General features: G+C 56.2%; 1 protein-coding gene across 11 annotated transcripts in view; it reads right to left on the bottom strand.

Moving 5' to 3' along the window:
• Window positions 1-17,925, bottom strand: part of PTPRS (protein tyrosine phosphatase receptor type S) — a 110,854-nt gene that overhangs the window by 15,947 nt on the left and 76,982 nt on the right. For 5 of the 11 annotated variants that reach the window (XM_061422555.1, XM_061422554.1, XM_061422557.1 and 2 more), the window contains exons 8-16: window positions 16,510-17,091; window positions 15,366-15,499; window positions 14,937-15,081; window positions 9,129-9,434; window positions 7,696-7,889; window positions 4,587-4,704; window positions 2,243-2,851; window positions 1,686-1,783; window positions 864-1,117 (exon numbers count right to left, since the gene is read on the bottom strand). In XM_061422555.1, the coding sequence (XP_061278539.1) occupies window positions 864-1,117; window positions 1,686-1,783; window positions 2,243-2,851; window positions 4,587-4,704; window positions 7,696-7,889; window positions 9,129-9,434; window positions 14,937-15,081; window positions 15,366-15,499; window positions 16,510-17,091 (2,440 nt within the window). Of the gene's footprint in view, window positions 1-863; window positions 1,118-1,685; window positions 1,784-2,242; window positions 2,852-4,586; window positions 4,705-7,522; window positions 7,550-7,695; window positions 7,890-9,128; window positions 9,435-14,936; window positions 15,082-15,365; window positions 15,500-16,509; window positions 17,092-17,925 lie in introns of all 11 variants that reach the window. The other 6 variants (XM_061422563.1, XM_061422561.1, XM_061422564.1 and 3 more) reach the window with 3 other exon arrangements.

The raw sequence follows: 17,925 nt of genomic DNA, 5'->3' as shown, positions 1-17,925 counted from the left end.
GCAGGAGACGAGAGTCACAGAGGGCTGTCTACAGTCACGAGCAAGGGATGCTACTGGGCTGAGTGAGGGCACCACCCCTCTCTGAATCTTCCCTTCCGTTCACACCATGGGTGTATGGCCCAAGTCACGTAGGACTACAGTTTCTGATTCAGGCCTCCAGGATTTTGATCATGTTGTACCTTTTACCTAGAAAGCCTACCCTGGGCAATGACAGTTGACCCTTCAACAACATGGAGGTTAGGGGGTGCCAACCCCGGCTGCACAGTAGAAAATCCACATGTAAGTACAGTTGGCCTTCTGTATCCATGGTTTTCCATCTATGAATTCAACCAACTGTGGATTGTGTAGTACTGTAGTGTGGACTTGTTGAATAAAAAAAATATGCATATAGGTGGGCCCCTGCAATTCAAACCTGTGCTGTTCAAGAGCTAACTGTATACTTCTCAAATTCCCATACATCCTTCAAAACCCCAGCTTCCACACCCATGCAGTCTTGTAACTCTCCATTTCCCCCTGCTTCTCAGAGGACTCCTCTCCTTGCATGGGACTCTTAGCCTTTGTGCTTCTCACTGCCACACCATGGGACTGAGCTTGTCTGTGTCCAGCTCTGTCTCCCCATCAGTCTGAGAACCAAAACTAGCAGCAGGTCAGGCCTGCCGGGGCATGAGAGAATGCTGAGGCCACATTCAGTGGGGACATCTATGAGAGGCACCAGACATTCGGGGCAACCACATGAAAAGGCACCCATGTAGTCTCTGTTTTACAGACCAGCAAGGGAAGTGGGGTACTGAGAGGTCAAGTGGCAGTCACACAGCTGACTGGGGGAGGGATGTAAAACCCTGGAGCGGGTGGGTTGAGCTTACTGGACAGGCACGGGGCTCTGGCCGTCTGGCAGATACACCACGATGAAGCCATCGGAGTCGGGCTTGGGGGTCACGCTGGGCTTCGAGCTGAGCAGGTTGAAGGCGGTCCAGGCCGTGACTGTCTGCTGGAGGCCGCCCAAGCTGCTGCCGCGGTTGGTCAGCACGAAGTTGTAGAAGGTGTTGGGCTTGAGGTGAGTGATGAGCTTCTTGGTGGTTCGGCCATCCACGTCCAATGTGAGCCCATTGTATTGGATCTGTGGGGCGGGCCAGCTCAGCAGAGCTCTGGGTTAAGCCCTGGTCCTCACCGAGCCTGGATCCCAGACTTAGCCTGGACCCTATGATCTGTGACCCCAGACTGAACCTCGATCACAGCTGTAGCCCTAATTCCAAGCCTTGACCCCAAGACTCAATCTCAACCCCAGACTGAGCTCCAAACCCAGTTGATTCTCAATTCAGCCGAATCTCAACTCAAAGTTCCAGTCCTTAAAAAGTCCTGATTCCACACTTAGGCTTGACGAGAGACTGAGCCTCAAATCCTAGCTGATCCCCAGCTAACCCCCAGTTCTGACCGAACCCTAATTCCTCCACTGAACCACGACCCCTGCTGAGTCCCAACTGTGTATCCCAATCCTGACTAAGCCCCGAACCCAGATTGAACCTCAATATCCCACCCAGTCACCAGTCCAGTTGACCCCCTACCCTGACTCCAGATGGCACCCTCACCCTGGTCAAGCCCCGCCCCACATATACTCTAACCCCGGCTGAGCCCTGCCCCACACACACCCTAACCCCCCGTCTTAGATCCAACAGGAGGCTGCGCACCTTATATGGGGTGGGTGAGTTGTAGTTGTCTGGGAACTCCCAGCTGAGCAGGACCGATGTCTTCATGATCATCTTCACCTTGAAGTTCTTGGGTGAGACTGTGCCACACAGCAGCAGGTGGGAGAGAGCAAAGGAGAGATTCCCATGAGTGCTGGGGGGCTGGGCACAGGTACGGGGTGGGGTGGGGCGGCCCAGGCGCTCCCTGTCGTCCGCTGTGCCCGTGGCCTTACTGCCTGGCCCTGGCCCGGCCCTGCCTGGCCCTGTCCCATGTCCCTGCTGCGGGAGACGGCGCAGCTGCAGAGAGAAGGCGGAGGCAGAGGAGCGGAGGGGGGACGGGTTGGGTGGGTGGGTGGGGGACGGTGGTGGGGGCGGCGATGCCACCTAGGCATGTCCCACCTTTGCCAAACGCCGGAGCCTCGGGGTCCGGACTCGCCTTGAGCGTCCACGTGGAAGCAGAAAAGTGACCACTTACCTGGGCAGGGGAGAGGGAGGGGGCTGGGGTAGGGGTGGGCACGAGGCCCGGTCCGGCTCTGGTGCGGGGGTCACCGCGCGCCTACCTTGGTCCCGCAGGAACGTCCGGTAGCGGACAGGGGGGCTGTAGGGGCCGGGGCCCCGGCGCGTGTGGGCCCGCACTTGGAGGTCATAGGCCGTGTCGGGCTTGAGGCCCTGCAGCGTGAGCACGTTCTCGGCACCCGGCTCAGCCGCCGCCGGCAGCTCAGTCTCTCGGGCGGGGCCCAGGGCGCCAGCCTCCCGCACGGCCACTGTGTACTTGATAATGGCCCCGTTGCGCTCGGCAGGCACGGGCGGCAGCCAGCGAAGCAGGACGGTGCCCGCCGTGGCATTGCCGGCTGCCTCCAGGATCTGCGGGTGGCCACGGGGTGTGTCCTCAGGGATGCTCAAGACCTCGGCCACCTCCTCGCCCAGGCCGCCTCGGCTCCGGGCCGCCAGCCGGAACACATACGTGGCCCCCTTGTGCACGCCCGATGCGGTGTAGTGGTCCTCGGTGGGCGGGAACTCCAGCGTGGCCAGGGGGGACGAGTCCTCGCGGCCGAACTGCAGGCGATAGCCCAGCACCTCGTCCTCAGTGGCGCCGGCCGGGGGCTCCCAGCGTGCCAGCAGGCTGCCCTCAGGGGTCTGCTGCACCGACAGGGTGGGGCGGCCCAGCACTGTGGGGGGACACAGGGCAGGCGTCAGGGCCACGCGATCAACCCCCAGGTCTGGAGCACAGCGTGGGGCTGCAATTTTTTGGCCACTTGTGGGATCTCAGTTCCCCAACCAGGTATTGAACTTGGGCCCTCAGCAGCGAAAGCACAGAGTCCTAACCACCGAACCACCAGAGAAGTCCCAAGGAACCGCAGTTTTTAAAAGCCATCTTGGGAAGGCCATGCTCAAAAGCAAAGACTTGGAGGTGAAAGAGGGAGCCACAAGGAGGTCTGGGGGGAACAGTGCGTCAGGCAGAGGGAACAGCCACTGAGGAACAGTGAGGACGCAGAGGACCCGAAAAAGGAAAACATCCGCAGAGGCCACGGCAGGCCCTCATCTATGCATCTCAAGTTAACAAGTCACTCATCTCTTGCTTCCTGTCAGCACCTCATTAGCATCAACAGAATGGAGGAGGAGTGTCTAAAACCCTGTCTCTGCCCCCATGGTTTTCACAGTTTGGGTAGTAATCAACGCATCAAGTCTGGAGAAGTCCTGCAGTGCTGAAGCGCTACACGTGAAACCAGGCATCTCTGCTGTAGGACTTATCAGGGCCTTTAATGGAAGGTGGTATGAACAGTCACAGTGTATGCAGCAGGGTCTGCTTAGCAAGCATGACTCTAACACAACATCCCTGAGAGAGGCAGGAGAGATATGGGAAGCTTCCTGGAGGTGGTAACATGGGAGCTGGATGCTGGATGCCAAAGATACTAGGCAGGGGAAAAGCACAGTAGGGGGCATGGGCCAGCAACAGTGTGAAGGCATGCTGCGTCCAGCTGGGAGCCCTTGAATATCAGGGTCTGTGGTCAGAAGAAAGATGGAGGCCATGGGGGCCCTTCTCTGTTTTGGAACACACCAAGCTTGTTCTCCTCTCTGAGTCTTTGCCTGGGTTATGCTCTCTGCCTGCAATGCCCTCCCCTTAGGTTTTCATAGCTGCCTCTCTCCTCACTCAGCTAATCCTGGCTGGTGAAAAACCAGCCTCTCAGGACTGATAGGAGGAGCCAGAGGGGAAACTAAGGCAGGGCTGCCAGGAGAGGAGGCTTCATGGTACCATGGGGGAGATGGAGACATGACCCTGAAATGACAACCTGCTTGTGGGGATCAGAGCTGGGATGGGGGAGGCACAGGGTGCAGATAGCAGAGCTGGTCGTGATTGTTGGCTGGAAGTGGGGTGGGGCAGGTGGCTGGAGGCTTCCCAAGGAGGGAGACTAATCAAAGACCTAAAGGATATGGAGCAGACAGCCAGCTGATAACCTAAAGGGTTATCAGCACAGGGGGAACAAGAGGCAGAGGGTGAGAAGTTAGGAATTGCTTGTTTAGGGATGTCCCTGGTGATCCAGGGGCTAAGATTCTGTGCTCCCAATGCAGAGGGCCCGGGTTTGATCCCTGATGGGGGAACTACATCCCACATGCAGCATGTAAGAGTTCACGAGCTGCAACTAAGAGTTTACATGCCGCAACAAAGATCCAGCACAGCCAAATAAATACATTAGAAAAAACAAAAAGAGTAGGGTGTTGAAGGTTCCATCTAGCTGGAGCTGAATGGGGCTGGACTGCACAGAGTCTGGGTGTCCCCTTGAACAACCCCCACACTTCACTCTTCCTCCCTCCTGGCGCACCCTCCCGCCCTCCCCCGCACCACGGGCTCAAGAACTCTGCAAGGATGCTCTGAGGGCAAAGGGGTTGGTGACAGGCTTGTACCTGCTCCTTTGGTCACTACCACCTTGGGTTTGCTGCGAGCGCCATCGCCTTTCATGGTGTAGGCGGCTACCGTGATGGAATAGGCAGTCTCAGGCTGCAGGTTTGTGATGACCATCTCCTGCGGGCAGGGATGGCGATCAGTGATGCAACCTAGGCTGCCCACCCTCCTCCCCGTGCTAGAGACAAGCCAGGCGGACGCAGGGCCCAGTCTGTGGGCAGAGACGTGCACCCGAGCTCATGCCACTGACCTCAACACGTAGCATGTTCATGCTGAGATGGGCACACGTGGCCTCATGACACCTGTCATGGCCCACCGGGACCAGTGCAATGCCCACCCTTCTGCCCTGGTCCCCAGCTACCACGCTTTCCCACCCAATCTGTCCTCCCCGCAGTGGCCTCCAGAGGGTGTGTGTGAGCACCTGACCACAGACCTCCAGGACTCCCAGTTCCCTAGGGGCAAAAGCCCAAGTCCCTCCCACTGCTTGCTGCCCACAAAGCCCTGACTGAGCTGCCCTGTCCTCTCCCTTGCTCACTCTGCTCTAGTCATATGGGCCCCCTGGCTATTCCTCCTACACACCTGACACGGCCCTGCCCCGAGGCCTTTGCACTGGCTGTCCCCCCTGCCTCCACTATGTCCCTTGGAGTGCTGGAGATTCCTTACACTCAAAAGCCAACAGTCAGACCTTCAGAAAATCTGCAGGCCAGTTCTTAAAACACAGTGATGATGGAAAATGAATTATAGAGGCTTCCCTGTTGGCTCAGTGGTAAAGAATCTGCCTGCCAATGCAGGAGACACAGGTTCAATCCCTGGTCAGGGAAGATCCTACATACGGTGGAGCAACTAAGCCCATGCACCACAGCTACTAAAAGCCTGTGCTCTAGAGCCTAGGAACTACAACCACTGAGCCCACGTGCCTCAGCTACTGAAGCCTGAGCGCCCCAGAGCCTACGCTCTGCAACAGGAGAAGCCACTGTAACCAGAAGCCCAAGCTCACTGCAACAGGAAAAAAGCCTGCACGGCAACGAAGACCCAGAAACAACAAATTTTTTAAAAATCTATAAAACATGAAGTTATATAAATGTACGATCAAATAAATAGTAAAAACAAAGAGAGTAAATACTCAAAACCCATTCCTCCTTAATTATTTTATTGTGATAACTAATACTTATGCCTGATTCAAGGTTATTCTTTTTTTAAATTATATCTGAAATTGTAACAAGTTTGCAGTAGTATACATATTTTTATACACTTTTTTCATTTTCTTTTCTACTATGATCCAGGAGCCACTCAGGTAAGAGGGCCAGAGGAGACCTCCAGGGTCCTCAGCTGCTGCTGCTGCTAAGTCACTTCAGTCGTGTCCAACTCTGTGCGACCCCATAGAGGGCAGCCCACCAGGCTCCCCCGTCCCTAGGATTCTCCAGGCAAGAGTACTGGAGTGGGGTGCCATTGCCTTCTCCGGGTCCTCAGCAGGTGCCGATTTACCTGATGCAAAACTGAGGCTACAAGCTCCAAGAGGTAACGATACCACAGGATACTTAATAGTTGCCTGTGCTACACATTATGACCCTGTTGTTCACCCACATTCCATCTCTCATACCTGTGTAACAGAAATACTATACAACGATGAGCTACTGCAAACCTGGCTGGTAGCTTGAAATTGACGTGGTGCGAGTGTTTACACCATGGAGAAGGGCAAATGCCACACCAGTCAGGACTGTGTCCACCTGCCCACCTGCCTGGACAGCTGACCGTTCAAGCCTTTACACCACTGTCTACACCCTGTCCCCACCAGAGCTGTAACTAGACATGCATTTGTGCGTGTTCCAAGTAATATCCCTCTCCCCTGGACCATGACCCCCCAGGAAGGTGGGCTCAGGGCTGTCCTGGTCACCGCTGTGTCCATGGCACCTAGCACAGATCTACATTAGAGTAAGTGTTCAGTTAATCACTGCTCCTTCAGTGACTGACAGAGCACCCTGACCTCCCCCACAGGCACACGTATGCCCATGTTTCCATACATGCACACCCACCAACACGTCAGACATGCCTGGGAGCTGTGGAGTGGCCCCAGGAGCACAAGGAGAGGGGCCGGGAAGCACGAACAGGGGGTCTCCTGCCCCTGAGCCTCAGACATTGTCCTTCCCAGGGTCTTCACGGATTGGAGGGGCTAACCTGGAGCCACGTGGGAACGTCCCCCCAAAACTGGGATGGGGGGTGGGGAGTACAAGGCAGAGCCACTGGAATGGGTGAAGCTGTGTCAATCTAACATTGGGCTTGGGGCTCTAAGAAGAGCCTGTAGCCCCCATCTTAGGAGCAGAAAGACAGCCCAGAAAGAGGCAGTGATTCGCCTAGAGCCACAGAGTCATCCTGACTCTGGTTCAGGGCCTCCGGAGAAAGCTTGAAGGGGTGGAAACAGTTGTTCTACAGGCCTCTTGTCCCACCTGGGGCCCAAGGACCACTCCCCCGACACCCCAGAGCCAAAATGATGGGGAGGGGCACTTTGGCCTGAGAGAAATTTCAAGGTCAGGGAAGGCTGAGCCAAGTGATAAAAGAGTCAGGCTAGGCGGGAAAGTAACTGTTCCAACTTCCCAGGCCTGGGTCCATTAAGGGAGGCTGTAAGGTGGAGGAGGGTGGGCAACGCTGTGGAAACAGTTGCAGGGAAGATGTGTGGGAGACCACAGCGGGGAGCTAGCCTAGGGGACGGGGGTGGGGAGGCCAAAGGCCAGCGGAGTCCAGTGGTCACTCAGGTAAGAAGGCTAACAGATACCTCGGGGTCCCCAGCAGGTGTCCATTTATCTGATGCAAAACCGAGGCTGTACGCTCCAAGGGGTAAACGGTGTGCATCGGGGGCCCAGGGGAGGAGACCCTTTTACAAGGGGCGTGCAGGGAGGTGTGGACTCACAGCACTGACAGTGGCTGGGGGTGCACTACTTACATATTCAGCCGTGTCGTCCATCTCCCACTGAGCGGGGAGGAGGCGGCAGGAGAGAGAGGAGGAGGTGAGCGAGGTAGCCAGAGAGAGAAAGAGAGAAGCAGCGAGAGGGCAGGAGCGCAAGGACCCTGCCCGGCCCCGCCCCGCCCCCAGGCCCCGCCCGGAGCCCCGCCCACCTGGGCGTCTGCCAGCATGATGTCCTTGATGCGCGGCGGCCCTCGGGCCTCTGCGCCCTCCATGCGCACGTAGTGGACCTGGTAGCCGCGGATCTGGCCGTGCTGGCGGCCGGGCGCTGGCGAGCGCCACAGCACGCGAATGGCCGTGGCGTTGAGCGCCTCCGCCTCCACCTTCCGCGGCGGCGCGCTGGGCACTGGCGGGAGGAGGGGAGGGGGGGCGGGCGGGGCCGTTACTGGGGTGCCCAGCCCCGCCCCGGGCAGCGCCACTGCCCGATGCCAGGGTGACGAGTGACTGCCGGTTAACCGGGCGCTCTGAGCGCTCCCCACTGGCGAGGGAATACCTCCCGCACACCTCCCACAGCCCGGGGAGCGAGCCCTGATGGTGCACCCCCTTTACAGATTGGCAACTGCGGCTCCCAGAGTCTAGACCACGTGCCTAGGGCCACCATGACCCGTCCTAAGAGCTTTACCCACACTGACTCCACCCTCAGATCACTCCTGCCAGATCAGGGCTCTTGTGCTCACTTTACAGATGGGGAAACTGAGGCACAGAGTTGACTCCAGGATCGCAGGGTTGTTAAGAGACGATGCCGGGGTGGGAGCCCAGGCAGTTCAGCTGCAGGCTCCCTTACATTCCAGGGTGCAGCCAGCCCACTCCACACTGGGGCACCCTCTCAGCCAGCCCCCAAGCTCAGAGCTCTCGCCATTCACCTTGCCCCTGACCCCAAGATCTGGAATGAAGAATGGCTTCATCTCTTCCCCATGCTTAGGACAAAATGTGGGGCTGCCAACCAAACCTTCCAGGCCAATGGCCCAGAAAGCAACTGGTCTGGGTTTCCTGCAGTTTTACTGGGGGAGCTGCCTGCTTCATTTCCCCCCATGAACCTCAGCGTCTACTATGTGACTAGCACCTTACAACTTTCTAGTGTGGCAGCAGTGGGGATATTTACACCACAGAAACTGGCCAGCACTGCAAATCTGTCTCCAAGCCTAGGGAGCTGGTGGTTAATCATCCTCAGTATGCCATCTCCTTACTTTCTAGGTCGGATGGCTCAGACCCAAGGAGCTCCACATCCTGGGTTATCTCAAGAGTCTAAAAACAGGGTTTCTGGGGTCCCACGGACCTCTTAATTTTCCCACCAGCGTTGCTTGCTGTTTCTTACACTCCACTGCCATGGTTTCCACCACCAGACCAAAATACAGGACACTGCCCGCTTAATGTTCCAGGCCCAAGGCTCAAAGAAAATGCAGCCCAGAAGGCCCTGTACGGAGAATTCCAAGCTCAAGGAGCCTGGGACGACTTCTTACGGAGCCCTCTCCTGCCTGTTTTGTACCTTCTGACCACCAGCCAGCCCAGTTCTCCAGGGGCGGAAGGCTCTGCAGCGGGGGGCCGGGCTGGGGCCTGGGGGTCGCGGGCCGGGGTCGGTGCTTACCGTCCTCGTCGGTGCGGACGACCACGGGCGAGCTCTCAGGCCCTGGTCCCACCTCTGTGTGAGCGACGGCCGTGATGCGGTACTCCGTCCACTTGTCCAACGCCTCCAGCAGGATCTGGGTGGTGGTCGGGGGGATGCCGTTCACCTCCTTGGGTTGCGGGTCCTCCGAGCCCAGCGGTCGGTAGCGGACGCTATAGCTCACCAGGGCCCCGTTGTGCGTGTCCGGCGGCGGCGGGCGCCAACTTACCAAAATGGCCGTGGAGCGCGTGCTGACACACTTAACATCTTGAGGGGGGGCTGACGGTTCTATTGGGGGGGGGGGGAGAACGTGGGGGGCGGGGAAGGGAGGCGGGATGGGCGGGGAGGGGGTGGGGAAACAAAAGATGGGAAAGAGAAAATAAAAAAGAAGATGATAACAAACAAAACAGAACCAAACCAAAGAAAAAAGTCGAACCCAAAAGAAGTGGGTGTCAACCAAAGGTGAGATGGGCGGGTGGGCGGGGCCGGGCGCGGGGAGGGCTGGCCAAGAAGGCTGCGTCCAGCATACAGGGCTGTGCCTGGCACACAGTAGGTCTTAGGGACAGGGGAACCACAGTCCCCACAGAGCACACACATGTGCAGTGCAGTAGGCCAAGGGGAACAGCAGGGAAAGTCCTATTTACTGGGCACCTACTATGTGCCAGGCGTGGTGACAACTGACACAGCAGTTTGCGCCATTTATTGGGCACCAACTATCTGCCGGTCACAAAATAACAGCAACTCTGTACTTATTCATTCAACACCTACTGTGTGCCAGGGAAAGCACCAGGGATGGAATGACAGTTAAGGTACTTATCTATTGAAGGCCTACTGTGTGCTGAGGACTGTGCCAGTGGAAAAACAATAAAAGCTTCATTAAGTGGGCACTTACTATGTGCCAGGCACAGTGCCAAGGGCTTTGCAGAGTAACAGTAAGAACATCTATTTACTGAGCCCCTGCTACACGCTAGGTACAATGTCAAGGGCTTTGCAGAGTTAAAAGTAAGTGTTCGTATTTACTCAACACCTACTGTATGCCAGGCATAGCACAGGGATAGAATAACAGTAAATGTATGTATCTACTTAGCACCCACTGTGTGCTGAGCACTGTGACAAAGGAATAGCAATAAAAGCTTCATCTACTGGGCACTCACTATGTGCCAGCTGCCATGCCAGGTACCAAAGCTTTATAGCCCTGTTAATTCAGTCACTATATGTCAGGGCTTCCCAGGTGGTGCTAGTGGTAGAGAACCTGCCTGCCAATACAGGAGACATGAGACGCGGGTTCTCTCCCTGGGTCGGGCACATCCCCTGGGGGATGGCATGGCAACCCACTCCAGGATTCTTGCCGGGAAAATCCGGCAAGAGGAGCCTGGTGGGCTACAGTCCAGGGGATCGCAAAGAGTAGAACCTGACTGAGACTTAGCACGCTCACAGTACATTCCAGGTACAGTGCCAAGGGTTTCACCAAACAACAGTTAAAACATGTACTTATTGAACTCCTACTATGTGCCAAGCACCACACCAAGGGCTTTACAGAATAAAAGTAAAATGTTTATTGCACACCTGCTGTGTACCAGGTACCGTGCCTGATGAAGAGCAAAAGCTCCACTTACTTATATGCTGGGCACAGCACCAATGATGGAATAACAGTTAACAATAGTTTACTGAACACCTACTACGTGCCCAGGGAACAGCAGTAAAAGCCCCACTTACTGGGCACCTACTATGTGCTAGGAGTGTCTCTAAAAGCTTCATAGGTTAATAATAGGAGGATCCATTTACTGAAAACCTGTACTGCCAGAAACCCTGGAGGGCACCCCAGTGGTTACTCCTTGGCCTCACTTGCAAAGAAAACAATGCCTGAATCTTCAGTACCTACTGTGTGCCAGGTAGCATGCCAGGGGATATACAGAGTAATAATAAAAGTCCCTGTGTATTAGATGCCTACTCTGATGGCCCGGGGGCTAGAGCTATAGGTAACACAGCTCATATTTAGCATTTACTGTGTGCCATATTTAGCACCTACTGTGTGCCAAATTTTTAATAACTCATGGTTCTTCTGAGCCCCTACTGTGCACCTGATGCTATCCTAAGCCCATTACTGATCAACAGTATGTCTCATTTATTGAGCACCTACTGTAGGCTGGTCTTTTAACAGCCCTCTGATGATAAATGTAGCCGTTGCCATTTAGGCAGTGCCTACTGCATGCCAGGCCCTGTGCTAAGGCCTTTACGGAAAAAGAAAAAGTTTCCACGTATTATTACCTACTATGTGCTAGGTACTGTATGAAGGGCCTTGTAGAACATTCATAGTTCTCATCTCTTAGGCACCTACTATGTGTCAGGCCCTGTTACTACTGGATAACAGTATAATCTCCACAATTTAAGCACCTACTATGTGTCAAGCACTGTGTTGATGGCCCTATATAAAGATGGTATAGTTCTAATTTATTGAAGACCTACTGTTTACACACACAGAGCCAAGAACCTTGCAGAGCTCTTCACGTGTGTGACAAAAACTGCCCGACACCATGCCAGGTCTTTCCAGACTGACAGTAGCTTCCATCTGACCACCTACTATGTGCCCAGCACCAGGCCATTTATCGAGCACATATGGATGCCAGCCATTGGGCCAAGGGTTTTGCAGAGTGATCATCCTAGCCCCCATGTTTCGAGGACCTACTGTGTGCCTGGGACCAGGTTGAGCCTGTAACAAACTATTAATAGTCTCCATTCATGGAGTGCCAACTCTGGGCCCAGCACCTTGTCAATCCATATTTAGACTGAAAACAGCTGCTGCATTTATGGAGCACCTACTGTGTGCCAGGCAGCTTGTTAAGGGCTTTGATAAACAACAGAGATACTTCTCATGCATTAAGCACCAACTGTGTGTGTTCAGGGCTTTACAGAATATCAGTAATAGTCTCCACGTGCTGAGCACCCACTAGGGGCCAGGCCCTGTGTTAAAACCATTACTAATAATAAACCTCACATTCTAAGCATCTTCTGCACGCCCAGCAGTCTAGGCCTTTTACAGACTCAAAATGTGGCCCACTGATTGTGCCTTATTTAATTCTCACAACTCCTTAGGTGGCCAGAAGTAGCCGCCCTCCACTCCCACCCTACGTTCCTGGGAAATGGGTTTCAAAGCCCACTGGGCTGCCTGGTATTATTGTTGATTGTGTACCCACTGGGTGCCAGGCCCTATTTTACAGGTGAGGAAACTGAGGGCCAGAAAAGGCAAGTGGCCTGCCCTTAGGGCATGTGGTAAGAGCCAGGACTTGAAAACAGGCTCAGCAGCTGTCCACAGGCTGTTTTGGTTGCAGCTGGGAATTCAGAACTCAGCCAGTGTGTTTATCAGCTCAGGCCAGTTAAGGATGCCTGGAGTCACACCCCCTCAAATGCCCATGACTCGAGTCTGCCTCCCATCCTGGGCAGCTCAGAGAGGTCACTGGCTTGAGGTCAAGGTACATAGAACCTTCACCAGCCCCAACTATTCATCATGTGTGTTTATAGACCACTTACTCTGTGCACACCCCCTGCCAAGATCTGGGACACAGAGATGAATCAGAGGCCTCTGTCCTCAAAGCCATCAATCAGGCCACCTGAGACCCCAGAGGCCACTCAAATGACTTATTGCAGCCAGAATGACTCTCTGGACTCACTCAAAGAGAAACACTGGAGTTCCTTCTTGCAGAGCTAGACCCTTGGGAGCCCCTCCCCCCATTTCTTGACCAGCCACCCCAACCAAAAGTGCCCAGGGGAGCAGGGAGTCAGGCAGGAGCAGAAAAAACAACTGAGAAATGTGCTGGAAGGAATGGATTCGCTGAGAAAGAGGGAGGAAAAACAAAACCAAAACCGTAACGAAAGAAGAAACAACCATGATGGTGGTGGTGATGAGAAAAACCATAATAAAAGAAAGAAAGACGCCTTCCAGAAAACTCCCAGTCTGGTTACCTACCTTCCACTCTTCAACTGCTAACTTACAAGACTTTCTTACGAGGGAGGGAATGGCGGAGTGCTGACCTACAAGGCCAGACCGAGCTCTGGGTGGGTCTCCGGCCGCAAGTGGGGCGTGCAGCCCTGCTCTGGCCCCAGTGTGGGCACGCTGCATTTCCAGGCTGGTGCTGACAAGGCGGGAAGGTGGGACGGTGTCTGGGGAGACCCACGGCTGAGTGGTCTGGCCTCCACCTACCCTTGAGTTCAGCCTAAGAAGCCCGCACTCCCCGCGGAGGGGGGGGGCATACGCCTGGCCCTGCGTCTTGGCTGCCAGTTCTCTTGCGCCCCAACCGTCTTGGGGTGCAAAGTGGGGAGTCCCTTCTCCCCCACTCCCTGCCCTGGGCCGCCCCGGAGGTTTGTGTGGATGGGCCAAACCGCTTTCTTGACGACCTTGGCGGCCGCCTCCTTCACAATCCGGCCCAACCTGCGTGACTTCTCGGGAGGGGGTGGAGTGGCGTGGACGCGCACATTGGGGAGGGGCATGGTTCCGGGTTCCCGGTTCCTTGACAGGCGTGCCTCTCAGCAGTGGCAGCGAGGTGAAGAGTTTAGGGGCTGAATCTGGGCTCTGGACTGTCTGCACAGCCCAGCACACTGGCACAGGCTAGCGGGTGCACGCAGGGTGGGCCGTTTTTGTGAACTCGCTGGAGACCAGCGTGTACTCACCTTCGCGGCACCTGTGCCGGTCTCTCACGTGGCTGCCCAAGCCACAGGACACCCTCACTGATCGCCTCACGCACAAACACGCCTGTGAGTTGCGGAGCGCTTGGCTGGGCCCCAGAAGGGCGGGGAGGAGGGTAGGGGGCGGAGGAGGGGCGGGGTGCTGTCTCCGAGGAAGCCCCTGATTCCAGCGGCTCAGACTCTCTGGCCGGAGTTGCCGTCTCTCGACTGACCGTGACCCCCTGTGCGCACACACCTAGGGGTTGCCTGAAGGTTTGAACACCAAGGCGGCTTCCGGAACATAGGCTTGGGGTAGCTACCCCCATGACTGACTGAACAGGGGGAGGAGAAGGAGGGGGCCACGGCGGGGGCCACCTGGGCCAGACTGAGCAGAGAGGAGGGAGCAGAGGGAGGAGGGGGAGGCAGGGAGGTGGCGGGAGGAGGGGCCGGACTCGGCCCTGAGCTCAGCAGGTGGGGAGGGGGTGCGGAGTGTGGCAGGGGCCACGGTGTGGCCCAGAGCCAGCTGCAGTGTTCTGTCCAAAAGGTGACTTTCTGTGACAGGGAGGCCGGGCGGGCACAGCAAAGAACTCCAGGAATTCGAGAACCCTATATTTTGGATAGCCTTGCACTCCCCCCAGGACCAGGCATCAGTTCTGACTGCCCCCACCCCAGCCCCCGCCAATGGGGACCCCTGTTCGGGGGCCAAGAAGGGCAATTTGGGGAGGTGGGGTCTTCTCTGCATCCTCTGCTCTCTGGCAAGGATGGGGTGCATGCTGCGACTGTCTCATGGACCCCTCCAAACGCCTGTGAAATGGGTGCAATGTGGCCATTATTCCACAAGCCCCAAACCCACGAGAGGCAGGGGAGAGAGAAGGTGCCATCAGTCAAACTGGCCATGGCTGTCCCCAGGGGAGATGGAGAAACTGAGGCCTGCGGGGTCCACGAGCGAGCCCCTCACTGCAGCGGCGGGCGAACTGGGGCTCAGCGAGGATTCTCGTGCGCCCGAGGCGGAGGAGCGAGGTGGGATGGGCCAAAGCGCCTCCCACCCTTGCGCAGGCCCCGCCCGGGTCAGTGCACAGGCGCCGGCCAGGTCCCCCCCGCAGGTCAGGGCGGGGTCCAAGAGACACCTACTGGACTGCAGCGTGCGCTGCCGCACCACCGAGGTGAAGGCGCCCAGGCCCTGTGGGGAGCGCGCCGCCAGGCGAAAGGCGTACTCCGTGTTGGGTTTCAGGTCATCCACCACGAAGGCCGTGGCCGGGTCAAAGGTCCTCGCGACCTGGGGGAGGGGCGAGGAGAGAGACCCGGATGGGGAGAGAGACAGACAGAGACAGACAGACAGACAGACAGACAGACACATCAGGGAGAGAGACAGACATAGACCGAGAGTGATGGAGATGGAGAAAAGAGAGGTGGAAAATGTAGCAAGGGACAGGGCAAAGAGAAGGAGGAAGAGAGAGATTCAGGCACCGAGTCGGCAAGACAGGAGAGCCGCCCAGAGCGGGTGGTTGGGGAGGGGAGAGGGGACGAGTGCCATCCGCTCCCCAACGCCACCCCACGCACCTCTCTGCCGTGGTCGCCTTCCCGGTAGAGGAGCTCGTATTTGATGATGCTCTCCTGCCGCGGGGGGCTCCAGGAGAGCCCGATGCTCGTCTCTGACTTGGCCTCAGCCCGGAAATTCATGGGCTGGCCGGGCACTGTGGGTGAGAGGCGAGAGGGCTGGTATCATCGAGGAGAGGCTGGGGAGGGGGTCCACCAGCATAGGGTACCCAACCTTCAAGGTTCCCACACTCCCCCAAAAGAGCTCCCTAAAGCTTAGCACTGCCCTAACAAGAAGGGTTATGAGGTTCTGGATGCTCCTGGAATGTTCTCCACTGTTCTCATTTCTCTTCTTTTCCCGGGACAGCCCCCTGTGGCGTGTTGTTGTCAGCCGCCCACCCCAACTCCCCCATCCTCTCTGCTGCCAATGGGAAAACATTAAAAAAAAAATCCCCTTTTCAATGCACCCCAGCATCCACCCTCTCCCCTCAATTCAACAGAAAATTGGTGGGGCCCGTAACTGAAAATATAGATCCACCCTGTGTCTGTTCTATGGCTGCAGAATTCCAAACCTCCTGTCCCTTCGCTTGAGCAGTGGTCTGACTCTTCCTGGACTCGAGGTTCCCAAGCCCAGAAACCCATGGAGAGCCGGGGCCCAGGCACCTACATGTTGCACACCCCTACGCCCCGTCCCTCGCCCGCACTGTGAGAGACCTGCCTTCAGGACTTTGGGTTAACATACTTTGTTATTTCAGTGATCCAGTGGGCAGGGATCGCTCTAGTGAGAGCAGCAAACCCAGGTTCTCAAACTCAGAGATGGATGAGGGAGGGGCATAACAAAGGAGAGGGAGGCCAGCGGAGGCCACACCCCTTTTCTCAGATACATCCCTACCAACTGTAGCCCTGTGTGTGGGCTTGCCAGATCGGCTTTTCCAAGGGTAGCCAGAAATCTGGGTTTTCAAGGACACCCTCCTGCATTGCGACACCAGCGTGAAAATACTTGAAAAAGGCCAAATAAACTCGTGGTGGCTTCCAGATAAGATGGCCTCCTCTGTGCGCTCAGAGGCACATCACTGTATGGCTGCCTCCTACTGCCTCGTGGGGCGTGGGTCCCACATCCTTCCGTCCTCCCATCCCCCAGAAGTCGTGCATCACGCAGGCAACTCACCTCCCTGCTGAGTCTTGACCTGGATGGGGTCCGAGAGGGGCCCGTCGCCCACGGAGGTGAAGGCCAGCACGCGCACCGTGTACGTTTCGTCCTCCAGAAGGCTGCCCACGGTGGTCAGCAGGCTGTCGTCCACGTTGTGCTTCTGCCAGTTGCCCACGGGGTGCTCCGGCTCCATGGTGTAGTAGATCCGGTAGCCCCGGATCAGGCCATTGGGTTCCACCGGCTCCTCCCACTGGATGATCATGGTGGTGGCACTAAGCATGCGGGCCTGCACGTTCCTCGGCGCGCTGGCGGGGGCCTGCTCACCGGTGCGGGTGACCACCGACTCGCTGGGCGGACCCTGGCCGATAGAGTTGACGGCCGACACCCAGATCTCATACTCCGAGTTGGGGCTCAGACCACCAATGCTGTAACGCGTGGTGGTGATGTCCTCTTTGATCTGGTACGGCCCATCCTGGCTCTTGGATTTATATTCGATGACGTAGTAGGACACGGGGTCTGGGTTGCCTGAGTCCCATGTGATGGTGATGCTGGTGGCTGTGTTCTCTGTCACCACGGGAGTCCCGGGGGCTTTGGGGAGAGCTGTGGGTGGGAGGCAAGGTCACATGTCAGGCATACTGGCTGTGAACCTTCAAGGCTGTGTAACTTTTAGTCACATGACTACCCTCTCAGAGCCATCATTTCTTTGGTGGTCATCCCTGTCTTAATGACCCCTAGCCTACCATCTATAGCAGGTATTGGCAAGGCATATGGCTTATGCATTGCTGGTGGCTGCTTCTGTGCTAAGAATTACTCAGCTCTGTCATGGTAGCCCAAAAGCTGCCACAAACCAACTGTGAGCAAATGGGCAGGTGTCAATAAAACTTTATTTATAAAAACAAGTGGAGGGCCAGATCCAGTCCATGGACTGTAGTCTGCTGGCCCCTGTTCCAAAGCTAGAAAAAATATCTGGGGGCACCCTCCTCTGAGTTTCACCACAAACTTGAGATATCAAGAGTCAGTAATCCCTCCCTACTCCCCAGTGCTCCATCTCTCTGAGTTTTACACAGGCTATTTCCTTTTCTTAGATATGTTCTCCATCTGTTTTGGCTCATTCCTGTTCAACTTTTAGTCTTCCCCTGATTAAGCTTTCCTGGGAACTGGCACCTTTATTCTGGTGGTCTGAGTGGTGCTCCATGGCCCCTATCACTGCCCTAATCAGCATGCATCATAATTGCCAGGCTACATGGTATCACCCACTTTGGACTGTGAGCTCAGTAGAACAAGATTGGGTCTCATTCCATGGGGCCAGGCCCACAATAATTTGTCATCAGTAAATATTTGTTGACTGTCCTATTCACAGCCAGGAATGACTGAAGCCAGAAGAGTAACTCAGAAGTTTTTCAACCATTATGCCCCACCTACACCTGAGGTACA

This window comes from Bos javanicus, chromosome 7 (assembly GCF_032452875.1).
Source record: "Bos javanicus breed banteng chromosome 7, ARS-OSU_banteng_1.0, whole genome shotgun sequence".
Taxonomy (NCBI): Eukaryota; Metazoa; Chordata; class Mammalia; order Artiodactyla; family Bovidae; genus Bos; species Bos javanicus.
Note: the sequence above shows the minus strand (reverse complement) of the source record. Positions and strands in the feature narration are given on the sequence as shown.